Source organism: Sciurus carolinensis, chromosome 4, assembly GCF_902686445.1.
Source record: "Sciurus carolinensis chromosome 4, mSciCar1.2, whole genome shotgun sequence".
In the NCBI taxonomy this organism is placed as follows: Eukaryota; Metazoa; Chordata; class Mammalia; order Rodentia; family Sciuridae; genus Sciurus; species Sciurus carolinensis.
The window spans coordinates 139,987,340-140,005,177 of record NC_062216.1 but is presented as its reverse complement, the minus strand read 5'-3'; the positions used below and the strand labels follow the sequence as shown (position 1 = coordinate 140,005,177).

At 32.5% G+C, this 17,838-nt stretch overlaps 1 protein-coding gene across 6 annotated transcripts in view; it reads right to left on the bottom strand.

Moving 5' to 3' along the window:
• The window catches only part of Mettl25 (methyltransferase like 25), a 96,423-nt gene that overhangs the window by 68,005 nt on the left and 10,580 nt on the right, over nt 1-17,838 (bottom strand). For 5 of the 6 annotated variants that reach the window (XR_007108249.1, XR_007108248.1, XM_047548721.1 and 2 more), the window contains exons 3-5: nt 16,715-16,821; nt 10,925-11,524; nt 7,691-7,838 (exon numbers count right to left, since the gene is read on the bottom strand). Coding sequence is in view for 4 of the 6 variants with exons in the window: in XM_047548721.1 (XP_047404677.1) it covers nt 7,691-7,838; nt 10,925-11,524; nt 16,715-16,821 (855 nt within the window). In the remaining 2 variants the exon portion in view is untranslated. The remainder of the gene's footprint in view (nt 1-7,690; nt 7,839-10,924; nt 11,525-16,714; nt 16,822-17,838) is intronic. The other variant, XM_047548722.1, reaches the window with a different exon arrangement.

Here is a 17,838-nt window from a genome sequence, read left to right as displayed (position 1 = left end):
GATGAAATAAAATCATTCCATGATAAACAAAAGCTAAAAGAATTTACAAAAAGAAAGCCAGCATTACAGAACATTCTCAGCAAAATATTTCATGAGGAAGAGATAAAAAACAAAGAAGCATATCAGCAAAGGGAGGAATTACCCTAAAGGAACTGTCAAATAAAGGAGGAACCAAGATGTGTCAAAAATTTTAAATATGAACCAAATGACCGGGAATACAAATCATATCTCAATAATAACCCTGAATGTTAATGGCCTGAATTCATCAATCAAAAGACATAGACTGGCAGATTGGATTAAAAAGAAAGATCCAACAATATGTTGCCTGCAAGAGACTCACCTCATAGAAAGAGATACCCATAGACTAAAGGTGAAAGGATGGGGAAAAACATACCATGCACATGGACTCAGCAAAAAAGCTGGAGTATCCATCCTCATTTCAGATAATGTGGACTTCAAGCCAATGTTAGTCAGAAGGGATAAAGAAGGACATTTCATACTGCTTAAGGGAAGCATAAATCAGCAAGATATAACAATCATAACATCTATGCCCCAAACAGTGGCTCATCCATGTATGTTAAACAAATCCTTCTCAATTTTAGAAACCAAATAGACCATAACACAATAATACTAGGTGATTTTAACACACCTCTCTCACCACTGGACAGATCTTCCAAACAAAAATTGAACAAAGAAACCATAGATCTCAATAACACAATCAATAATTTAGACTTAACAGACATTTATAGAATATACCATCCAACCAAGAGCGAATACACTTTCTTCTCAGCAGCACATGGATCCTTCTCTAAAATAGACCATATATTATGCCCAAAGCTAATGTCAGCAAATACAAGAAGATAGAGACACTACCTTGTATTCTATCAGATCATAATGGATTGAAGTTACAAATTAATGAAAGAGTAAAAAACAGAAACTACTCCAACACCTGGAGATTAAACAATATGCTACTATATGATGAATGGATAACAGAAGATATTAGGAAGGAAATTAAAAAATTCTTAAGAGGAAACGAGAACAAAGAAACATCATATCAAAATCTCTGGGACACTATGAAAGCAGTACTTAGAGGAAGATTTATTTCATGGAGCGCATTTAATAAAAGAAGTAAAACTCAAACAATAAATGACCTAACACTACAGCTCAAAGCCCTAGAAAAAGAAGAACAGACCAACACCCAAAGTAGTAGAAGACAGGAAATAGTTAAACTGAGAGCTGAAATCAACGAAATTGAAACGAAAGAAACAATACAAAAAATTGTTGGTTCTTCGAAAAAATAAACAAAATTGATAAACCTTTAGCCACACTAACAAAGAGAAGACGAGAGAAAACCCAATCACTAAAATTCGGAATGAACGAGGAAATATCACAACAGACCCGACTGAAATACAAAACATAATTAGAAGCTATTTTGAAAATCTATACTCCAACAAAACAGAAAATTTCGAAGACATCAACAGATTTCTAGAGACATATGAATTGCCTAAACTCAACGCTAAGGACATACACAATTTAAATAGACCAATTTCAAGTAATGAAATAGAAGAAGTCATCAAAAGCCTACCAACAAAGAAAAGTCCAGGACCAGATGGGTTCTCAGCCGAGTTCTACAAAACTTTTAAAGAAGAGCTCATTCCAATACTTCTCAAAGTATTCCAGAAAATAGAAGAGGAGGGAACTCTCCCAAACTCATTCTATGAAGCCAAAATTACCCTGATTCCTAAACCAGACAGAGACACATCAAGGAAAGAAAATTTCAGACCAATATCCTTAATGAACATCGACGCAAAAATTCTAAACAAAATTTTAGCAAATCGCATACAAAAATATATTAAAAAGATAGTGCACCATGATCAAGTGGGTTTCATCCCAGGGATGCAAGGTTGGTTCAACATCAGGAAATCAATAAATGTCATTCACCATATCAATAGACTTAAAGTCAAGAATCACATGATTATTTCGATAGATGCAGAAAAAGCATTTGATAAAATACAGCACCCCTTCATGCTCAAAACACTAGAAAAAATAGGGATAGTGGGAACATTCCTTAACATTGTAAAGGCCATCTACGCTAAACCCATGTCTAATATCATTCTAAATGGTGAAAAACTGAAAGCATTCCCTCTAAAAACTGGAACAAGGCAGGGATGCCCTCTTTCACCACTTCTATTCAATATCGTCCTTGAAACTCTAGCCAGAGCAATTAGACAGACCAAAGAAATTAAAGGGATATGAATAGGAAAAGAAGAACTCAAACTATCCCTATTTGCTGATGATATGATTGTATACTTAGAGGAACCAGGAAATTCCACCAGAAAACTTTTAGATCTCATAAGCGAATTCAGTAAAGTAGCGGGATATAAGATCAATGCACATAAATCTAAGGCCTTTTTATACATAAGTGATGAATCTTCAGAAAGAGAAATTAGGAAAACTACCCCATTCACAAAAGCATTGAAAAAAATAAAATACTTGGGAATCAATCTCACAAAAGAGGTGAAAGACCTCTACAATGAGAACTACAGAACACTAAAGAAAGAAATTAAGGAACACCTTAGAAGATGGAAAGATCTCCCATGTTCTTGGATAGGAAGAATTAATATTGTCAAAATGGCCATACTACCAAAAGTGCTATACAGATTCAATGCAATTCCAATTAAAATCCCAATGATGTACCTTACAGAAATAGAGCAAGAAATTATGAAATTCATCTGGAAGAATAAAAAACCTAGAATAGCTAAAGCAATCCTTGGCAGAAAGAGTGAAGCAGGGGGTATCGCAATACCAGATCTTCAACTCTACTACAAAGCAATAGTAACAAAAACGGCATGGTATTGGTATCAAAATAGAAAGGTGGATCAATGGTACAGAATACAGGACATGGACACAAACCCAAATAAATACAATTTTCTCATACTAGACAAAGGGGCCAAAAATATGCAATGGAGAAAAGACAGCCTCTTCAACAAATGGTGCTGGGAGAATTGGAAATCCATATGCAACAGAATGAAACTAAACCCATATCTCTCACCATGCACGAAACTAAACTCAAAATGGATTAAGGATCTCGGAATCAGACCAGAGACCTTGCATCTTATAGAAGAAAAAGTAGGTCCAGAGCTTCAACATGTTGGCTTAGGACCAGACTTCCTCAACAGGACTCCCATAGCACAAGAAATAAAAGCAAGAATCAATAACTAGGATAGATTCAAACTAAAAAGTTTTCTCTCAGCAAAGGAAACTATCAGCAATGCGAAGAAAGAGCCTACAGAGTGGGAGAAAATCTTTGCCAATCATACTTCAGATAGAGCACTAATCTCCAGAATCTATAAAGAACTCAAAAAACTCTACACCAAGAATGCAAATAATGCAATCGTCAAATGGGCTAAGGAAATGAATAGACACTTCACAGAAGAAGATCTATAAGCAATCAACAAACATATGGAAAAATGTTCAACATCTCTAGTAATAAGAGAAATGCAAATCAAAATGAGAGAAATGCATCTCACCCCAATTAGAATGGCGATTATCAAGAATACAAGCAACAACAGGTGTTGGTGAGGATGTGGGGAGAAAGGTACACTCATACATTGCTGGTGGGGCTGCAAACTAGTGCAGCCACTCTGGAAAGCAGTGTGGAGACTCCTTAGAAAACTTGGAATGGAACCACCATTTGACCCAGCTATCCCACTCCTTGGCCTATACCCAAAGGACTTAAAATCAGCATATTACAGAGATGCAGCCACATCAATGTTCATAGCTGCTCAGTTCACAATAGCCAGATTGTGGAACCAACCTAGATGTCCTTCAATTGATGAATGGATAAAGAAAATGTGGTATATATATATACAATGGAATATTACTCAGCCATAAAGAATGATAAAATTATGGCATTTGCAGGCAAATGGATGAAACTGGAGAATATCATGCTAAGTGAGATAAGCCAATCTCAAAAAACCAAAGGAAGAATGATATCGCTAATAAGTGGATGATGACACATAATGGGGGGTGGGAGGGGTTAGTGTTGGGGTTGGAGTTGGGTTTAGGGAGGGGGGCAGGAATGGAGGAAGGAAGGACTGTATAGAGGGAGGGGAGGGGTGGGAGAGGTGGGGGGAAGGGAAAAAATGGCAGAATGAATCAAACAACATTACCCTATGTAAATTTATGATTACAGAAATGGTATCCCTTTACGCCATGTACAAACAGAGAAACAACATGTATCCCATTTGTTTACAATAAAAACAAAAAAAAAAAACAAAAAAAAACAAAGTAATAAAACAGACTGATCTTTCAAGGAAAAAAAAATATGAGAAAAATGAAAAAAAAATTATGGTTCAGTTAGGAAGGAAGAGATACATAGACGTAGTATAGATCAGTAACCAGTAGTGTTTCCATCAGCTTGTTTCTACCTCTATGAGAAAAACAACCAAGTTATACTGGTTGTCCTACCTTCTTAGAGAAAAAATAACAAATATTTCAAGTTAATTATGATAATAATAATCAATATTAAGACAAATATGGGAATATTAGTCAATTTGGGGAAAATGAATATTCTATAAAGAACTGTAAGAAAACAGTTTCTGGTATTTCTTGTTCTCTTAGGGACTACTGGCTCATAACAAAAACATTTAAAAGCAGTTTTTAAAAACATATGGCATAAATTCAGCATGCATAATGACGCACAGAGCTCTGAGGAATTTTTGAAAACTGACATTCATGATAGACCACCTCTATGGTCTACCACAGTGGTTTTAGGTAAACATGTAAAACATCTATTGTTTACATAGTAAATATCAAAATAAAAATCTACAGTATACATACCAGAATTTTCTACTATACTATGATGGATTATTAATAACTCAAATTCACATCCCAAAGGGTAACACTGCCCCAATTCAAACTTAAAAACAGCTGTGCAAATAAAGTAACGGTAAGAGGCAGGTGTGTAAGATATGAAGACAGAGACACATGACATATTTGGCCATTTAGGGACAGAACTCCAGGGAACCTAGTGCTTGATATATGACAGGAAATATACTAATATTATGCACATAAACCTTTTGCTTTGTCAGTTATTTTTATATAATGATCAAAATACATATTTTAGTAAAGAACTGTAGAACTATACAAAATATATCGCATATTACAATAAAGCTATTATCACAATAGTGACTGCTAAATAGCCCAGAACATTTTGCCATTGTCTGCGTTCATACACATACTCTCTCACACACTAACCCCATCTTCCACACAGTTTTCTGTATCTTACATCTGTTTATCAATAAAAAGTAAGCTATCAAAATTCTAGTGGTATCCATAATAATTATCTTGTATACTCCTTGCATGTTTTAGATTTGTTTCCCCTTGATGTTTTCTAGCTTATAACCCTTAACTTCATTCCATATTTTAACTCAGCGTCCTGCCCTCCTGGATTTGTGTTTGGTTTCCCAAGGTTTTTGTTTGAACTGTATAATTCATGGATTTTGTTCTGAGTTAATTACTGGGGCTCTCTGCACTTTGACTTTGATGTACCCTGCTGGACCCTTGCGGGTTCAATTTTTGCTTTGGACCTACAAAATGGCTTCTGAGTAGAGTCCACCTAAGTGTACATGGAGAAGGTGAAATAAATATGTATTATCTTGAGCATATTTCTACAAATCATCCTACAGAATTCTACATGGCTTCTTAAATGATCATTACAAATACATTATTTTCGAACATGATGTTCATTAGTATGGACTATGGAGCTTCTTAAAAATACTCAAGTCTTACATCTAGAAATTACATTTCAGGTCAGAAGTAGGTCCACGGCACACTAAAAATGGCTACATTTGGGGCTGGTGTTGTGGTTCGGTGGTAGAGCACTTGCCTGGCTTGTGTAAGGTCCTGGGTTTGATCTTCAGCATCACATGTAAATAAATAAATAAATATCCATTGATAACCAAAAAAATAAATATATTAAAAAAAAAGGTCACATTTGCTTTAACTGGACAGCAAGAGTTGAGAAACACTGTTAAAAATATGTAGGAATGGAATAACTTCTCTTTTTTTCTCCTGAAAAGATAAGGTGAGAACAGAGATGAAGTGTGGTAAAGAAGAACCTGAGTTACCTTTTCCAGCTGCCCACCCTGCCCCACCCCCCCACCACTCAACTGGCTTTTGGGATGAAAAAATATGGCAGTCCAGGGCTAGGCAAAACCACATTATGAACCAACTTTACTTTTATTTTTCCTACTATTTATTTTTTCTACATTTTCCTCTTCTCGCTTGATTTCCAACCTTTTATGGCTTCCAAAGTATCTGAGGGTAATCTTGTTACACACATCTCTACCCGTTTCATTATATTTCTCAGTCCTGTTTCTCCATTTCTAATAAACAAAATACCTAATCCTCTGTTCATTTCAGGTACGTATGAAGACAGCAAGACTACGATATTATATTTGCTTTTCTCCACTGAAGCCCAGCATTACCCATTTGATAATATCAATGATTCCTTGAGGGTATTTTTGATAGAAAGAACTTATCATAAACTGATTATGCCTACTAGGGAGGGAAAATGAAGAGTTTGTAGCTACCAGTCTCTGGTATAACAAACTTTCTAACACTTCTTTTTATCTGAATCTTGAGGCCAAAAATGGTCTATTAACCCACAGTGAACAATGGTTAATTTTCACTCCAGTAAGAAATGGCGAATTGCCTTTATCCAGGTAGGATGGAAGACCAATCCTTGAGAATATGTTAACAGAGGCTTCAATTTCTAGTGTGCAAAAATTTGGAACTATTTTTTTTTTCTTATTTTATTTTTTTTAAATTTATTTTTATTGTAAACAAATGGGATACATCTTGTTTCTCTGTTTGTTCATGAAGTAGAGGCATACCATTTGTGCAATCATACATTTACATAGGGTAATAGTTTTTGATTCATTCTGTCATTTTTTCCCCTTTCCCCCACCCCTCCCACCCCTCTTTTCCCTCTATACAGTCCCTCCTTCCTCCATTCTTGCCCCCCTCCCACCCCCCATTATGTGTGGAACTATTTTGTTCAATTAATTTACTCAGAAGATTCAAAAGATTATCTTATGAATTACTGAGTTCTAAGTAAGTAAATTAAGTGAACCAAGAAGAGATTGTGGGGAAACAGGTTATAAAGTAAACTGAAATGACAAAGGATTTCTCATTTGCTCTACAAATTGTGCCTTTTTCCAGAATTAAATGAACATTAGGATTAATTAAATGAATTCTTCAATTATTATTTTATTTTAGAAATATCAATATTCCTTTAGAAATGGGGAAGGCTATGGAAATAAAAGCAAACCCTGAAACACTATATTCATGACAAAATAACTTAGCTTTACTGTCTGAGTAAATGCATACCTCACAAGTATTTTTTAAACAGAAGTTCTCTAAAATATACATCACATAAAATTTTCAAATATCTGCAAAGCTTTCAGCACTAATTAGAACCATTTTATGAGCAAATAAATGACACTAAAATATATAAAGTGATGTTGCATCAAATTTCAAATATACTGTAATATTAAATTTGTAAGGAAACCAGATTTTATCTTAAATATTAAATCACAACAATGGCAAAAAGAAAAAAGTGCATGAAATAAAAAACAGCTATTTTTACTCAAATAAATAAAAATTTTGATGGAGAACTTTGTACCTTTATGTTCATTTTCAAACTCTTCAGATAAGAGGTGGTAGCAACAACCCACACTGCAAACTCCCTTGATTTCTGAATTGGAAGTGAATATTCGCAGAGTATTTGAAGCAAGATCACCACAAGTATGTAGACCCACCATTAAACACTCCTTTAAAGAAGAAAAATAAGTTTTGGCAATTAAAAGGAGGGTTAAAAACAATTCGAGTTAAGATTTTAAAGATCATTCAAATATGTGAAGTTTTTCATAATTACCAAATTCTACCTATAAAGTATTAAATGCTTTTTATTTTTAAAATAAATAATTGCTTTTTTAAAAAATGGCTGTGATCCCTTATTATGACTTTTGAGTTTCTTTCAGTGTTTGGGGTTATTTATCTATTTCTATTTTCTCTGACCTCTTTTACTACCATGTTGCAAAATTTTTACAACTAGTTCTTTGCTTGACAACTAGACAAAGTTAATTAAAGGTTGGATCAAACAAATACAACATGCACTGCTAGTACAAAATTGTGATTTGAAACATGTTTATATTATTCTTTTACTGTACAAGTTTTTATTGATTAAATTTCACAGATTGCCCATTAAAAATCTTCTAAAACAGTGCTATAAAAAACAAATGGTGTAAAGTTGGTATTTCTAGTCTAACACCAAAAAGTTGAGTTTATTCACTATATCAAGTATGGCAATATAAAATTCAATATAAAAATTTTCATTCTACATTTTATAACATTTATTTTATGGAATAATTCTCCTCTACTTATCTAAAACTTAATTTAAAAGTTTACACACAAATGCTTAACAGGTACAAATGCACACATGCATAGAATCTGGTTCAGTCTAGCAATCATTAAAAAGTTTAATATAATATCTTTCTGTCTTTCACACAATTCATGGAAGTTTAGTTAAAAAGAAGAAAAAATGACTTTTTACTCAAGAAATAAATGCCCTATTAGAACTTACTTTTACCACTTGGAACTTAAAGAGTTTTAGAAAATTTCTATTGCCCTCTTAATTTTCCAGATACCTGTAGGCCTTTATAGTCCAAAGGTCACATTTTTAGTGTAAGACCTGTGACTTACATATTAATTTCTAATTCCGTATTTTAAAAACTATACCATCACGTTTTTCAAATATTAACTAAAGTATTACTAATCTAACAATAATTTCTTTATAATACCAACTAAATTAAATATTTTATAAGTAAAATATGAATGATATATGTGTTTACTTAAGAGATATCAAATAATTATTAATAAACTTAATTTATGAATTATATTATAATCATGAAAAGCACAGTCTTGGGCAACAGATAATCTGGGTTTAAATTCCAGTTCAGTCACACATGTGATGTGATAAATTTATTTTTAACTTTTCAGTGTCTTAGTTTCCTCATCTAAAACAATGGGGATAATAACAGTACTTAAATTTGATGTATTGTTGCAAAACTGAAAATTTAGTTAATTGCTATAAACAACTTAGAGCAACCATGGGCATACAATAAAATTTAGATGTTTTCTATTTTGTCATTATTATTATTAATTTTAAATTATAAATACAAAAAAATAGAAGTATTAACTTGTGACTCAAGTATATTTTCATAATTATCTTTGGGAACACATAATTGTCAAATTTACATATTCAGAAATGTTTTACTAAAAAAAATCTTATTTCAGCCCACATAGTCTAGACATAAAGTGGGGCTAAAATCTAACTTTACTGAGGAAATAAATTGTGCCTATAGCTGGCTTTGACCTCATAGAAAACTCAATTGTTTCAACTACTATTCTCTTCAAACTAGTTTTTGACGGGATATTGAAACCATTTTGCTTTTCTTGATGATTAGATATTTTGGATAGGTTTTTCCATGCTACAGTCCTATAAATAAAAAAGAATTCAGTAGGGAAAGGTTTATTGCTAATTAAGAAGTATAAATTTCTCTATTTAAACTTAGATAAACTTTCATTAAAGAAAATATAAGAACATTGACTCTCACTCACTGTTTACTAAACTCATCATATAGGGTGCAGTTAGGAGACAAAGACATAAACAAAACAATAGCCTAATAGTAAAATCTTTTAAGTATTGTTTGTGAGGGGAGGGACAATAGGAACATTGGTTAATTTTGATTATTAAACTGCTGATTTACTACAGGACCCAAGAAACAGTCTCATATTTTATTTTAAATAATTCTTTTGAGTTTCCATGTAGTTTTTATTGTCTATTTTCAGATATTTCAAATAGATTTGGAAAAACATGAAAAAAAGTGATAATATGCACTAAATATTCCAAAGTTAGGTTAAATTAATGGGGTCGTTTAACCTTAACAAATTAAGGATAATTTAATTACCAGATTCATATATAAGAAAAACAATTTATGAGGATTAACTAGATTTCTTTCATTAGTGTCCCATCAAAAATAGGTGGGAAAAGAAAAATTCCACTTTTAAAAAATGGCAAAACACTAGCCAGTTACCAAAAAAGGATTTAAGTTTATAAAGAACTCTGGTGTCTTTTCATTTCTTTGGGGGAATTTCGAAAAATTTTAACATGTGAAAGAACACAATTCCAAAATCTATCTTGTTCTTGAGAGGAGTTAAGCCAAATAATCTCTATAAGCTTCTCTATAACGTTGTTTTAAAGTATAATATTTCCTGTGTCTTTCACTTACATAATTTGATATGCTTGTAATTTGGAAAAAATTCAAGCTTGAAATAATACTCAGCAGTTCTTTTTACTCAAGGAAATTACACATTTAATCACCAAATCTAAACATCAAACTTTATTTTGTACTAGCAACTTCTTTACTTTAAATATGTGTTTCATCACAAAGAAATGCAATTGTTGAAGGTAACACATGCTAATTTGCCTAATTTGATCATTGTGCCATGTATACATATGTTAAAACATTACACTGTACTCCATAAACATGTAAAATTTTTATGTGAATTAAATCTTATAAAAACACATAATTTTCAATTAGAATTTTAACAATACCTAAATTGGAGGAAGAGATTTAGCTTATTAGAACTGAAATTAGAAGAGGGTACTCTCTCTATTCTGGAATGAGTTCTTGTCAGATTTTCAGCTGAGGGATATAATGAATGCCTGCTTAGGATTTTATTTTCTAGAATAATGTGATAGGATAAAATTACATTAGTCTGTTAAGTAAGTTACTAAATTCTATGTTTATAGCATTTTTAAAAATCAAATAAAAGAACTTAAAAGTCAAATCACCTCCAGGTCTTTAATAATGTCATGTAGTTCAGAATCAGCAGTGATAAAAGAGGTTAATGGTGAATATATATTTGATTCATTTGACTTTGATGCCATTTTTCTTCTCTCTTTTTTTGCTTCAGTAATTTCTCTGTTGCGTATTTGAGATGAAGAGATTGGCTCTATAGCATCGATAGGCAAAAAGTCTATGAGAGAAAAGGGATTTTCAAAACACAAATTTTCTTCTCCATGTGGTTGAGCATGTAGGTTTTCTATTTCTTTTCTGATGTTAGCAATTACAGAGCCTGAAAAATCTGGCAAATAATCTGAGGTAGTCATTTTTTCTTGATTTGCAGAACTGTTATTATATGATTTTTCAATATCTGCTTTATATTTAATTTCATTTTGCACTTTCCTTTCTTTTGCCATTTTTAAGTCCACTCCATTGACATCTACTCTTGATTGAGTATGATAGTGTTTCCAATGTTTCTTCAATTTCCTGTTTCTTTCCTTAGCTCCATGAGTATTGGTATTTGAGGAATCAATTCCATAAACTTTTAAGCCATACTTCAAGGACAAAAAAGAGCTTAGGTAGCCTTTCCCAGAACCCAAGTCAATTACCTGAAGTAAGAAAAACAGAATGAATTAAATGTCAGCTGATTATTAGCGTTCTAGATATTTTTTAAAGCAAGTAAACAAATGGATTATATATTTACACAGTCTTTTATATTTACTATTTCTCTTTTAAATATCATTTTTATTCAACCTCTTCCTATAAGTTCTAGTTAGTATAGTAAGCCAAGAAAAAGCAGTAAAAGTGCTGGAAGAGAAAAAGAAAAACTATTTTTATTCAAAGATGACATGACTGTGTCCAAAGCAAATCCCTGAAAAACAGAAAAAGGTTAACAGAAATAACAGGTAAACTTAGCAAAATTTTAGGATACAAAGTCAATAGAACAATGAACCATTATAACATATGCAATACAGTAGTAATGAATAATTTGAAGGCAAAATTTTAAAATAATTGAATTAAGACAGCATAATAGAATATCTGGGAATAAATTAACAAAGGACATACAAGAACCCCACACTGAAAACTAAAAAACATTACATTAAAACTTAGAAAGTCTAAATAAAAAGACATCATATTCATGAAATAACAAGCCAAATGCTAAGATGGAAATTCTTTTTAAATTGACTTAAAGATTCAACACAATCATAATAAAAATATTGGAAGGGCTTTTTAAGGACAATAATGAGCAGATATTACAATTTATATAGAAAGATAAAGTTCCTAGAATAACAAAAAAGGTTTTGGAAGAGAATAGGTTAAGGAATATTACTGATTCAGAATGAATGTAAAACTACACTATTCAAAAGAGTTTGGTAATGATATAAAAATGGACATATAAAATCACTGGAAAAAATAAATTCTGGAAATAGATTAAAATAGACTTAAGTAGTCTTCTGACTTTTGCCAACTGCCTAAGGAGAAGATAATCTTTTCAACAAATTCGTAGGTAAAACTGGATGTGTGACAGGAAAAAAATGAACTTTTCCTGTCACACATCAAACACAAAGATTAATGAAAAGTGAATCACAGATCTAAATAACACAGCGAAAATTTTTTTGTGGAAGAAATATGAGAAAATCTCTGTGATATTGAGACAGGCAAAGATTTCCTATATGGAACAAAAGAAACTATTATTTTGAATAACAAAATAAATAGTTAAAACTGTATTAAAATAAAACTTTTGCTATTCAAAATATATAGCTCAAAAGGAAAAGAAATATTTTCAAAACACGTAACCAAGAAAGGTCTCATATACCTAGAACATATGAAATACTTTTACAACTCAATAATAAGAGGACAAACAATACAATTAGAAAATAGGCAAAATGTGTGAACATACACTTTACAAAATGATACACGAATGGTCAATGTGAAGATGCCTGATGTTATTAGTCATCAGAGAAATGTAAATTAAAACCACAATGATACACAAATGTAAAATAATATGGTCACCTGGACTGAAATAAAGCAAATTACATTCCATGCATGCATGTTGATGTCAAAATGAACTCCACCATTATGTACTATTTAAACTTTAAAAAGAGCAAGATTTTAAAAAATTTATGTAATAGACAATTTGTATACAAAGATTAAAGAAAAATACAGTTTACTACAAATTGATACATGTGCTTAACATATAACCTACCAATCTCAATCCTAGCTTTTTACCCAAAAGAAATGAAAATATGTCCACATACAGTCTTGTATGTGAAATCATAGCAGAAAAATAAATAAATAATTTTAAAAAAGGAAAACAACTCAAAATCTATCAACTTGTGAATAGAGAAACAAATTGTGTTATGTCCATACTACAACATAATTTCAAAAAAAGCAAGAAGTCATCAATACAGACAACATGGACAGTTCTCAAAAGCTATGTACTAAGTAAAAGAACTCAAAACACAAAATTCTACACACTATGATTCCATTTATACCATGTACTAGAAAAGTAAAAACTATAAACAGGTGGGTACTGTGGCACAAGTCTAATTGCAGTGGCTCAAGAGGCTGAGGCAGGAGGAATTGAGTTCAAAGTCAGCATCAGTAAAACTGACTGAGCAACTCAGCGAGGCCCTGTCTCTAAATAAAATACAAAATAGGGCTGGGGATGTGGTTCACAGTTCAAGTACCCCTGAATTTAATCCCTGGTACCTGACGCGCCCCCCCACCCCCCGCAAAAAACATACTATATCCAGATTAGTGGTTCCCTGAGAATGAAGGAGGAAATATCCTATAGAATTGGAGAAGGAAACATTTTTACATCTGTGTATAATCACCAAAATTCATCAAATCTTAAGTTGGTGAATATCTGAACTATACCTCAATAAATATAAAGATGAGAAAAAAAGGAATTAGAAGTTGTTATTGCCATAAGAAATAAATGGACACATACAGAAATACTATTATGTTAGCTTTGCACTGCTGTGACTAACATAATGAACAAGAACAACTTAGAGGAAGAACATTTTTTTTGGCTCATGGTTTTAGAAGCGTGGAGTCAGCTGACTCCATAGCTCGGGGTCTAAGGTGAGGCAGAACATCATGGCAGAAGGGCATGAGAGAAAAGCTGCTCAGTTCATGGGAGCCAAGAAGCAGAAACAGCTTGAGTGCAAGAAGCCAGGTATAATATAATCCTCAAGGACATAATACCCTCTCCCCACAACCCCTGCAATGTCCTACTTCCTCCAACCACGCCCTACCTATCTATAGTTACCACCCATGAATCCAAATTATTTACCCATTGATTGGATTAAACCAATCCACCGATTAGGCCACAACTCATAATCTAATCAATTCACTTCTGAATATTCCTACCTATCTCGTACATGAACTTTTGGGGGACACCTCACATCCAAACCATAACAACTATCATAACAAACCATTACTTAATCTTATTATTTATACAGATATACACACATCTTTAATTCCTAAAGTTAATTAACTCTGACATTAATATAAACTAATTTAGGAAACACCTCTATATGTGAATCAGTGAATGCCATTAAGTCCTAAAAAATTTCATGGTCTTAAAATTAGACCAGTTCAAAGCTAAGACTCCAAACTCTTCCATAAATAAGAGATTAGCTTACAAACCATCCTCTATACCCTATTTTATACTAATTTTGAAGCTAGGTACTATGAGAAATAGAGAAGTACTATATGTGTGTATATACCATACATATATCCTGTAAGGAACGAAGCTCTAACTGAAGATTCAATAGCTGTACTCAAATCCAAGGACTATACAGTAACTTCTTACTTTAAGGAACTAAAATCTAACTGAATTTACCATAAATGCACAAGTTATACAGAACCTCTATTCATCAATTCCCCCATTTCTTATTCTGAAGAGAAAGTAAAGTTCTCCAGTTCCTTCTTCCTATAAAACACAGTCATGATGCCAGTGACAAGCTTAACATTTACAACGGGTGGGTTGCTTCGTAAAAACACCAGCACATTTGTTATCTTAAATCTAAAATGTTTGCTTACCAAGAAGCAATTGATTTTGTTTCTAGAACTGTTTATAATTCTACTGAATCAAGAAAATTTGGGCTATAAGTAACACCACACCAAGTTTTGAACAATGAAGAAACATGGTAGGAACTAAAGAAAATATTGGTTAAATGAATAAATACATGAAAATATGCAAAATATACAAATGAATGCACATATTTAAGAAATACAAATTAAGAAGCCTTGGTACTATGAATGTGAGAAATAAAATTTTGGGGATTCAGGTGGTACTATGGTTAAGGTAGAAATGAACTTTTTTTTCCTCCTTTCTAGTTCTCTGTGATTATTGCTAAGGTTAAGTATTTCAGAATCTAAGCCTCAGTCTACCAAATCTACATTTAATCTCCATTTTAAAAGTATAATTAGTATACACAGAATACATTAAAATGTAAGCTTTAAGAGAATCAAATAATATGGTTATTAAGTGATTTCAAGAGAAAGATCCTGAAAGTCTTTGCTTGCTGAGGACACTCTAATCTGTACTAACTTGGACCTTATAAGTGTCATGAATTTTAGATTTGTTTCATTTACTAGGAACAATCTTCACTGCTGTGAAAAATTTCCTTAAAAAAGGTCTAATATGGATGGTACATTAGGCTATTTAAAAATATTCTGTATGTACTTCAGAAATACAAATAAATCGGGCTTATCAACATAAATTTATGTACAATCACACTGTATTTCAGATAAAAATAAACAATACACATACACGTATATATAAACATAAATAGTTATAAAGTAAATATCTCTGATTTTATTTGTGTTACCCCAGAGGCAGATCTGTCAAAAAAGATTGATGTGTAAGTGATCTATTTGGTAGATAAAACACAGGAAGGGAAGTAAAAAAGAGAAAAATAGAAAAAAAAAAGCAGCCTAATAAAGGTGTGTTTTTAAACAAGATAACAAAACACTTTAGGGCAACTTGTGTTTAATTCCACTCAGAAGCTGAGGCACATACCTAAGAATCATCTGTCATAGTTTAGTACTAGGTGTCCCCCAAAAGCTAAAAGATGATGCAAGAAGGCTTAGAGGTGAAATGATTGGATTAAGATAGCTTTAACACAATCAGTGAATTAATCCTCTGGTAGGGATTAACTGAGGGGTAACTAAGACAGGTAGGAAGGGGTTGGAAAGGGTGGGAAATTGGAGATGTGCCATCGGGGTATATATTTTGAATCTGGAGAGTGGAATCTCTCTCTTTCTGCTTCCTGGGTGCCTTGTTTCTTGCTGGCTTTCCTCTCACATTCTTCCACCAGGATGTTCTGCCTTACCATGAGTAACAAAGAATGGAACTGGCAGAATGTGGACTGAGACCTCTGAAACTGTGAGCCCCCAAATAAACTTTTCCTCTTCTATCTGTTCTTATCAGGTCTTTTAGTCACAGAAGCAAAAAAGCTGACTAAAACATCATACCACCTGAAATGTTACATCAGTTACTGGCTGCTCAAAGCTGCTCAACTTCTAGAACTTGTATATGAGCAGTGCAATAGGAGAAAAGCCCACAGGGAAGAAATGTTGACAGCGGAGGTAGAAATCGGTCTAACACAATGATATGGTAAGTTCTGAGAGTATCTGGATTAAGTACCCTACAGCAACTGCTATTTCTATGATTACAGGAATGTGCCTGGAATTTACAATCCTCCTGCCTCAGTCTTTAGAGTTGCTGGGATTACAGGCATGCCCAATCACACCTGGCTACTAAAAATACATGGAAATATTCTTACCTGCTTTATTCCATAGTAATCAGTAATACTGCAGATCAGCTCTGACATTGCCTGAACTTCATGAGATTTTTTCATATTCATAAACTCAACTGGTTCCAAATTTTCACCTAAACGAAAAATAAAACAAAATTAAAATAACACTACTAAAGCAAAATTTAATATGAATTATCAGTCAATGCTCATTTTTTGGAATTAAATATGAAAACAAGACAGAAATCCTATTGTAGTGTCTGATAGATTTATATTAGCTTAGCTGCTATGAATCTAATTTGAATTAATAAAGATCCACATATCGTCCTTTGATATAAGCAATTCATAAAGACCAACAAACTGTACTACGAAAGAAACTTTTTCATTAAAGGACAACTTTAAAAGTGAAAGTAAGCAACAAAGCAGGAAAAGATATTTCCAATACATACAAAAACAAAATGAAATCTTATATACGGTCCAGTGCAGTAGCTAATAACCACATGTGATTATTTAAACTTATATTTAAAATAATTCAAGTAAAATTGCAAATTGTTTCTGAGCTGCATTAGGCATACTTAAAATGCTCAACAACTACATCATGTTAGTTTTCATTGTTCCGAGAAGCACAGAGACACATTTCTATATCAATGCAGAACATCACACAGGATGGCACATTACAGTATATACTAGATATATACTTAACATTATAAAAATGGCCAAAAAGCATGTGACAAGTAGTTAACATCATCAGACATATGGGAATTGGGCAGTAGGGAAGTGAAAAGTAGTACTGGAATGATCATTATAGAATGACAGTTTTCTTCACTTTTGAACTCAAAATGCAGTTCTTAAACATTATAATCAAGGGAAGGGTCAAGGGTGCTATCCTTGATGCAGAAGCCCATTCAGTTATTGCAAGTCAGCAACATCTGAGATTAAAAAGTGCTCAGTGCACTATAGCAATGTTGCTGATGAATTATTTGCAACCAGAATATGCCTACCAAGAGTGATGATTTATCCAAAAAACCCCTCTGATTTGCTCCAGGAGAAAAATTAAGGAATAATTTTGCTTAAAATGATTAGAGATTAATGAAAAAGACTAAAATAATGAAAGAATTAGACTTAAAGGGAAAAAGCTCCCTTCATAATGGAGA